At 41.2% G+C, this 9,074-nt stretch overlaps 1 protein-coding gene across 1 annotated transcript; it reads right to left on the reverse strand.

The window, feature by feature from the left end:
• Positions 1-2,227: 2,227 nt before the first annotated feature.
• LOC112245061 (zinc finger protein OZF-like) lies at positions 2,228-6,946 on the reverse strand. The gene is made up of 2 exons (XM_024413003.2): positions 6,085-6,946; positions 2,228-4,027 (listed from the first exon to the last, which is right to left on the reverse strand). Exons 1-2 carry the CDS (start codon positions 6,425-6,427, stop codon positions 2,811-2,813), a joined length of 1,560 nt encoding a protein of 519 aa, XP_024268771.1. The 5' UTR covers positions 6,428-6,946; the 3' UTR covers positions 2,228-2,810.
• Positions 6,947-9,074: the final 2,128 nt, after the last annotated feature.

The raw sequence follows: 9,074 nt of genomic DNA on the forward strand, positions 1-9,074 counted from the left end.
TGTGTTGGGTCCTCCCTCCCCACCCACCATCCCCCCCCCCCTGTTTGCCTCGGGGCTGCATGTAGGGGACCCCACCTCCTCAAACAGGAGTTGGGATCCCTCTAGCAAACAGCCCACCGACCCCTCACTGGAGTCATCCACTAAAATGCAAGGGGCTGAGGCAAACCGGGAGGACAAATTACCCTCCCCCCCCCCGCCACTCTCTTAGCCCTCCCCCTCCACACCCCCTCCCTCTCACTTCCTGCCAAGCTCCCCCTCTTCATCCCTTTCTTCTTTGGTGAAGGAGGTAGCGGGGAGACACAACGTCCCATCCCCGCTAACTCCTCCACCAAATCCCTCATTTCGACCTCGAGGAAGCCCGGCAGGCTGTCCCCCACTCCTTCCCCCATCTCCCCCCCCACCCCCTCCCACCTCCACTCCTCCCTCCCACCTCCACTCCTCCCTCCTTCTCCGTCACTGTCCCCGTTCCCTCTTCCACTCCTTCTCGCACCACTGTCCCCTTCACCGCTCCTTTACGTTCTTCTGCCTTCTTTTCCTTCTCCTCTTCTTTTCCACTCTTTCCTTCTTCCCGCCTCTTTCTTCTCATTTCTTCCTTCTTTCCATCCTCTTCTCTTGCCTTCTTTTCCCCTGTGCCATCCGTACAATCCGCATCCGTACAATCCGCTTTCTTTCCTCCCCCCATCCCCCGCTCCCCCCCCAGCTGCAGACGCGTATGACCTGTGACGATCCGGGCAATCACGCCACAGGTGTTCTCTGGAGCCACACCCGTGGCAAGCCTTGGGCTCGTCACACTCCCTGGCCTCGTGCTCTTCCGACCCACAAAAACAACATTTCTTGTTACTGCACGAGGCCAGGGTATGGCCGTAGGCCATACAACGCCTGCAGAACGGGGGCTGACGTGCATAGTATAGGGTTCCCCTGTCAGCCCCCAGGGAGAACATTGCCGGAGGATGGAGGTAGCCATCCACACTCTTCGGGGACTCCCTGAGTAACGCCTGGAAGCCTCTCTTCCCATTCCAGAAACCCAGGGAGTCCCTGAGGTACCTCGCTGAGGAGACATTGTCCATGTACCTCCCCAGAAAGGCCCTCACTTCTTCGTCCTTCACGTGCGGATTGTACATGGTTACGGTGACCACCCTGAAGTTGTTTCTTGCCAGGCTGGTCACCGTGTAATGACACAGGGGACCTTCTTCTTTCCCTTCCGTCACCGTCTTCATAATCTCATTGTGTTTTTCTTCCAAATATAGGGTTACATCAAACCCCTTCTCCATTGGGTTCCCCTGAAGGCATAGCACATCTTTAACCTTCAATTTTAGGTGCCCCATTAGGATGTTCCTCCCGAAGGTTTCTCTCCCCCAAGGCTCCATCTCTTTTCCCCGCCAAGAAAAGCGCACCATGTTGGCCAGTCCAATTCCCGGAACCGACGGTCCAGATGTACTTTGCGCCATCTCCTCACGGACGATGGCGCACCCGTCCCACCACCTCAAACTTATAAACAGGAAGCAAAATAACCAAAAAGGTGGATCGACTAAAAGTGTTGACTCTCCACATCTATCAAGACAACTGGAGCACTGGGCCAGACACTCTTAAATAGAACCTGGACCAGCACAGGTGAAACACCTTCCCACTAATGAGGTAGACAAGCCAGCACAGGTGTAACACATACTGACTAACGAGGTGACACCAATCAGTGCGTCCTACGTGCTAACGAGCTATACGTGCTAAAGTCCAACCTCAACATATATGGAAAAACCAAAGCCTGTAACACATTCCCCTTAGGACAACAAATATATCCTACATTTATGACTCAATTTATTAGGATTGTTAATAAAATTGATTATACACCAATTTATTATACTGCGTCCATGTGTATAGGCTGCAAGTATGTTGAAATAAAAAACATTTATTTTCAACTTTCAACCAAAACCAAACTTATATTGGGCATAGTCTTATTTTCAGTGACATTTTGCTGGGTAGGATATCCCCAATGTCACAGTTTTAACGTGTCCAAATCAATAACATGCAGAAGAAGTTTGTTATTAATTGAAATCCTAGACATAAAATGTGCTATATACACAAACATCTGCAATAATACATTACTTGTATTTTTTTTAAACAATCAGCTTATAATTAAATATTGTTAAACAAGCCCCTTATAAACTGCACAAGCACCAAAAACGCTGTTGTTGTGACAAGTAGCAATAAATCACTGATATCGATTAGGGGGGGAAATCAGGTTGTACTTGATGTTGAAACTAACACATCTAAAAAACACATGGAAATGGGAGATATATTTTACCTCACTGATTAGAGGACAACTTGCAGAAGACTGTCAGCTACATTTTGGAGTGATGCATTTAAATGTAGGGGTCGCTAAACAAAGGAACACAACACTTATTTGTCATCACTCATCGATATCATGTTGAAATCAATTGTTTGACAGGAGGGAGATGAGGTTGCACATCCTGTTAAAACTAACAGCTCAGAACCCACACTGAATCTGGAAGTAATGTGTACATCACTGGTTAGAGGTCAATTTGTAGAAAACAGCTAGCAACATTTTGAAGTGTTGCATTTTGGTTCAAGTGGGTCACCAACGTGGTAAGTGTAACACAACTCTTTCTTTGTTAGTCACTTTCTGTCAAATCTCATATTTAGTACTCTTTCAATTCAGAGCTTGAATTTTTCCCCGGAGGCTAAAATCATTGAACCCAGGGGGCAAATGTTAACGGTTCTATATTCTGACATTCCTTAAAATACTGCTCCTACAATGTTAAAACATTCTACATTGTGACATCATTTAATTGATATCATGAAACAACAACATGTATTTTCTGATGTTTAGTCAGAGATCTCTTATCAGAGTATCTCTTCCCACATTGATTACAGCTATGAGGTTTTTCTCCTGTGTGTGTTCTCTGGTGTGATACCAGGCTGTTGAGCCAAGTAAAATTCCTCCCACATTGATTACAGCTAAATGGTTTCTCTCCTGTGTGTGTTCTCTGGTGTATAGTTAGATAACTAGATGTAGAAAAACTCTTCCCACATTGAGTACAGCTATAAAGAGTATGTCCTGTGTGTGTTCTCTGGTGTATAGTTAGCTGGCTAGATGTAGTAAAACTCTTCCCACATTGTTCACAGCTATAAGGTTTCTCTCCTGTATGTATTCTCTGGTGTAAAGTCAGCTGGCTAGATGTAGTAAAACCCTTCCCACATTGTTCACAGCTATAAGGTTTCTCTCCTGTGTGTGTCCGCTGGTGTACTATCAGGCTGTTTAGCTGAGTAAAACTCTTCCCACACTGAATACAGCTATACGATTTCTCTCCTGTGTGTGTTCTCCGGTGTGTATTCAGGGAGCCAGATGTACCAAAACTCTTCCCACATTGATCACAGGTATAAGGTTTCTCTCCTGTGTGTGTTCTCTGGTGTGTATTCAGGCAGCCAGATGTACCAAAACTCTTTCCACATTGATCACAGCCAAAAGGTTTCTCTCCTGTGTGTGTCCGCTTGTGTACTATCAGGCTGTTTAGCTGAGTAAAACTCTTCCTACATTGATTACAGCTATATGGTTTCTCTCCTGTGTGCGTTCTCTGGTGTATAGTTAGATAGCTAGATGTAGAAAAACTCTTACCACATTGACTACAGCTATAAGATTTTTCTCCTGTGTGTGTCCGCTGGTGTACAATCAGGCTGTTAAGCTGAGTAAAACTCTTCCCACATTGATCACAGCTGTAAGGTTTCTCCCCAGTGTGTATTCTCTGGTGTGATTTCAGGGTTTGTAGCCGAAAAAAACTATTCCCACATTGAGTACAGCCAAATGGTTTTTCTCCAGTGTGAATTCTTTGATGTATTTTAAGTTTTACTGAAGAGTTTAATATTTTCCCACAGTCAGAGCAGCAGTGAGATTTCTTCCCGGTGGGTCTCTGCTGGTGTTTCTTGAGTTGTTCTGATGCGGAGAGACTTTTCTCTGCCTCGTTAGCATCATGTTGAGGCTCCACAAAGGATCCACGATTGTCCCGTCTCTCTCCTGTGTGAATGACAAATTCAGACAGACGGTTAAGGCCCTTAAGGCCCACAACAGCAGAAATCCACTGTTCTTTTGAGGTAAAAGGTGATGCCCAAAGCATACCCATGAAGTTGTACAACGATTGACGCCTGTTAAATTATTTGACAATTAAGACAGTCAAGTGAGCAACAATCATATTTTGTCTTGTTTTCACATTAGTAGTAACCAGAAATATTTTTTTTGTCTCCAATATAGGCCCCTTTCTGTGTTTGCTAAAATTGCAACATGAGGGACATTGAATGTTCCTGAGGAAACCACTAGTTATGGATGTAGTATATCTGGTAATGAGGAAACCACTAGTTATGGATGTAGTATATCTGGTAATGAGGAAACCACTAGTTATGGATGTAGTATATCTGGTAATGAGGAAACCACTAGTTATGGATGTAGTATATCTGCCTGGAACAAAAATGGTGAGCAAACATTTTAGTTTTTCACAATGTCTTCTGAATATTACAGCGCAAGATCAGGAGTGCTACTCAAGGAAACTCACATAAAGCTCTGTGTCTATTCACTAATTCACCACTGTGGGGGAAAACTCATAGGCTGAGAGCAAAAATAGCCTCCATTTCAAGGTTGAATATGAGTGAATCTCACATTACTTTTGGATTATAATTGTAAGGCTTGTTTGAATGTCCTGTTTAATATGTTTGTGTTATTGTCGCAAATGAACTGCTTTATACTTAAAAAACACTTCAACCAGTAAAATTCTCTTTGGCTAGCTTTGCCATCAGCCGGACAATGAGGGTTTGTACACTGTTTTTAACAAATTGGCCCATAACTTCACCTAACAACAACATAGACCGACTGTAGGACCCCTAACTTCACCTAACAATAACATACACCTACTGTAGGACCCCTAACTTCACCTAACAATAACATACACCTACTGTAGGACCCATAACGTCACCACAACATAGGCCTACCTAGATGTAGGACTATAAATAATTTAATATTTCAGGTGAAACATGGAATCTAAAATGTATTTGTCGCGACATTTCATAACCTGATCACCAGATAATTTTGTGAATAATCCCACTAGGCTACTCTGTAATGTGTTGTCATTCTAAATGTCCTGAATAAAGGAAAATAGCTCTGTGTGTTATACAATACCCTATCCATCAAGGAACAGTTCTCCAAAATGATTTCCTGGATCAGCTGATGATAGTTGAACATGTGACTGTATCTAAACAGCTACAGTATTAAGTATTATACGTCATTATTGAAGAACCATGTTAATGACAGTATCGATTTGGGTGATGTCAATAAAGTTAAGGTGACTCGGTTAGAACCATTGGATTTTGCATACTCTGAAATGATTTAGGATTTCTGTACCCATGAAAACTGTTTTCCCAGTGTCATATAAGGAGGCACTAAATGTTACGTAGGTAGAGTGCATTTCAGAGATCTGAATACAAAAAAAACTGTACTAATAGGACAATAACCTAAACCAGAAGGTCAAATCTACACTGGAGGAGCTTACCAAGATGACATTGAATGTTCCTGAGTGGCCTATTTACAGTTTGGACATAAATTGTCTTGAAAGTCTATAGCAAGGATTTAAAAATAGCTTTCTAGCAATGATCAACAACCAACTTGACAGAACAAGAAGGTTTTTAAAAATAATAATGAATATTCACATAAAGATCAGTCTCTATTTGGTTGACATCACGACTTCCCATCAAGCCAACTCCTTGAATGCATTACTATGACATCACTCACTCCTTCTAGTTTGCAGTTCTCTCAAAAAACACATTTATTTCTTTCCCTTTAGTGTGTTTATACTTTACATGTATTTATATATCACTTTTCAACAGGAAAAGTTTTTTTTAAATCATTGGAGGACGTCATCAACAATTCCGACAGTACAAAAACATATTCAAGTGTAGTGCCCTTTTAAAAATCACACATTAGTTTAACAATTGTAGAGTTTTGTGTCCCTGTTTTGTAAGATAGTACTCACTGTATTTACTGGTGTTAATCAGATCAATGTCCCTGTTTTATAAGATAGTACTCACGGTATTTACTGGTGTTAATCAGTTCTCCAGTCTTCTCTTCTTCGTCCTCCTCTAATGTGACAGTAATCTCCCCATCTTCATCCTTCATTCCAAAAACGTCTTCATCTTCTTTCACTTCATCCTCCACTCTAAAAACTCCATCTTCCTCCTTTTCTTTTACAGTAACATCTTCCTCCTCTTTCACTCTGAAGGCGTCTTCCTCTTCTTTCACGGTAACAACCTCACCCTCTACTTGTTTTTGTATTGTAACATCTTTCTCTTCCGCCTCCTCTTTGACGAGAGCTTCCTTCTCCGTCCAGCAGGCCATATCTTCTTCAGCAGGAGAGTAGCTTAGTGAACTCATGGTCGGAGATAATAGCTAGTTAGCATTAGCGACTAGGCTAGTGCTAACTTAACCAGCCAGCTAGTTGACTTACAACGTAAATATTAAATTAAATGGGGTAGCTACTTGTTTCCACATAAGTATGTTTAAATCATAGTGGTAAATAAACCACAAAATTGTCCTAAAGAACGTGAATGCTCCGACTTTGTTGTCTAGCGAGCTACCGATGTGGCTGCAGTTGTTGAAGAAGCGTTCCGTCCACTAGATTATACGTCACAGTAGAAACATCGCCTGAAATAAACATAACGCCATCTGCTGTATGGAGGGAGGAAACGCAGTTGAGGAGGGAAAACTATTTATCTTCTTCATTGAATTATAATATTATAAAGCAGTTTAGGGAAACGTTTTTTTCCCTCCCGATTAAATAAGAATATTAAATCATCACGTACAAAGAGCAGCAAGTGGTTTGATTAGTTCAGATTTTTATGAGAATTTAAAACAAACTCTACATTACTCCACATCTGTATTCCTGATTCAGTAAAATAACTAGATGTAAAAATAAGCACCTAGTTATTGATACCCTTGATAAAGATGAGCAAAAATGTATGTATAAAGTAAATAAATAATCTTTACCCACTACCAGGATATTTTAGCCCAAAACCTGGTTTCCTCTCTGCTAGGAGGCTGAAACTTGGCCATAAGTGGATCTTCCAGCAAGACACATCAACATCCACAAAGAAATTGTTAATTGGGCACAAAATCAACATTTTCAACGGCCATCTCAGTCGTCAGACTTGAACTCCATTGAAAACCTGTGGTTTGAATTGAACAGGGCAGTCCACAAGCGCAGACAAAATACATCAAGGAACTGGAGAGATTCTGTTTGGAGGAATTATTATTATTATATAATAATAATTATATAATTATTATACAAGAGACAAAATTCACAAATTCTACAGCACAACGGCAGAGTCATGTCTTAAGTGTAAAACTAACAATGACTCAATAATCCTTCTTGGAATGTTATGACATCACAAGGTTATGGGAGGAGTTAGAAAGTTGGCTGTCAGAAGTACAGTTATACAATGTAAAATTACTTTTAATCCGTCTGTCTGTATATTTCAAAACATGGCATATGAGGATGCAATGAGATACCCGATGGTTGGATGATACTTTTCTAATCAGTCATCTTAAATATTATAGTTAAAACCTGAAAATTAGCCAATCCTCTGTTGTTAATTCAATAGAATGGTAAAATGCTTTATTATCTAAAAGTTGAAAGTGAGTGGGCAACGGAGAGAAATAAAATGGTGCTGATGCGGGCGCTTGAGATGGGGCTGTGTTCTAGTGGGTCTGGGCAGGTGTGATTTAGTTAATGGAGATGGGGCTGTGTTCTAGTGGGTCTGTGCAGGTGTGATGTAGTTAATGGAGATGGGGCTGTGTTCTAGTGGGTCTGGGCAGGTGTGATGTAGTTAATGGAGATGGGGGTGTATTCTAGTGGGTCTGGGCAGGTGTGATGTTGTTAATGGAGATGGAGATGTGTTCAAGTGGGTCTGTGCGGGTGTGATGTAGTTAATGGGAATGGAGGTGTGTTCTCGTGGTTCTGGGTAGGTGTAATGAAGTTAATGGAGATGGAGGTGTGTTTAACGTTTGCAAGCTTGAGCTAGATATCGACCTAGTGTGACCTTCCTGGTCCTGTCTCTCAAGTTAGTGAGTCAACACAGGAAGGTGCAATGGATGGATAGTTCATTTATTTCCAAAGCTGCAATGATGGGACACACACAGCAATTCTAAATAAATCTGCCCTATAATAAACTAACAACAAAAACAGTTGAAATGTCTATCAAAGTTATTGTGATCGTATAATGGATTTAACAATTCCTACTAATTTCTAATTTACTATAATAAAAATAAATACATTATTTACATGTGTCTCATATTCAACACATCAGAATAACCTGTCATCCATTTTAGTATAAAAAATACATCAAATTAACCTGGAAATTTACTCAATGTCCCCCTCTGGTGGCAAAAAAGTATAATACACCTAAACTAACAAAACCGGGCTAATAAACCGGCTGGTGTTCATGAGTTTATAAAACATATACTTTTTACATTTGTCATAAATTAGCTGCATTGATGAGAAACACAGTGTGGATAAACGATCAGTAGTCGACAGGGTAAAAATAGCACTTCTAAAGAAGATGCATTTTCCAGTTAGATACCAAATTGAAAGAGGGAACTTTAGCATAAAACCCACATGGAAAACTGAGATTTGGCAAATAACATATAAAGAGAGGCTTACTTGACACCAAACCAACAACAGTAGTTACTAAACATAAATTGCTAATGTATGATTTAAAACGTGGATTATATGACGTAATGTCAATTTGATACATTTCTATCCCAGGACCACTAAATGTTCAAGTTCTCCATAAATCTGCTGTGGATTACCCAGAATTCCATACCTTTATCACACGAGCGGCGCAGTGGTCTAGGGCACTGCATCTCATTGCTGGAGGCGTCACTACAGACCCTGGTTCAAATCCAGGCTGTATCATAACAGGCAGTGATTGGTGAGTATCATAGGGCGCCACACAACCAGACCAACAGGGTTTGGCCGGGGTAGGCAGTCATTGTAAATCAGAATTTGTGTTTAACTGACTTG

This window comes from Oncorhynchus tshawytscha, linkage group LG32, assembly GCF_018296145.1.
Source record: "Oncorhynchus tshawytscha isolate Ot180627B linkage group LG32, Otsh_v2.0, whole genome shotgun sequence".
In the NCBI taxonomy this organism is placed as follows: Eukaryota; Metazoa; Chordata; class Actinopteri; order Salmoniformes; family Salmonidae; genus Oncorhynchus; species Oncorhynchus tshawytscha.

Bases quoted from the DNA above. Each gene is read 5' to 3' on its own strand.
- LOC112245061 (XM_024413003.2), bottom strand. From the start codon at position 6,427: ATGAGTTCACTAAGCTACTCTCCTGCTGAAGAAGATATGGCCTGCTGG. The intron at 4,028-6,084 runs GTGAGTACTATC...TCATTCACACAG, and splicing joins GATTAACACCAGTAAATACC to GAGAGAGACGGGACAATCGT.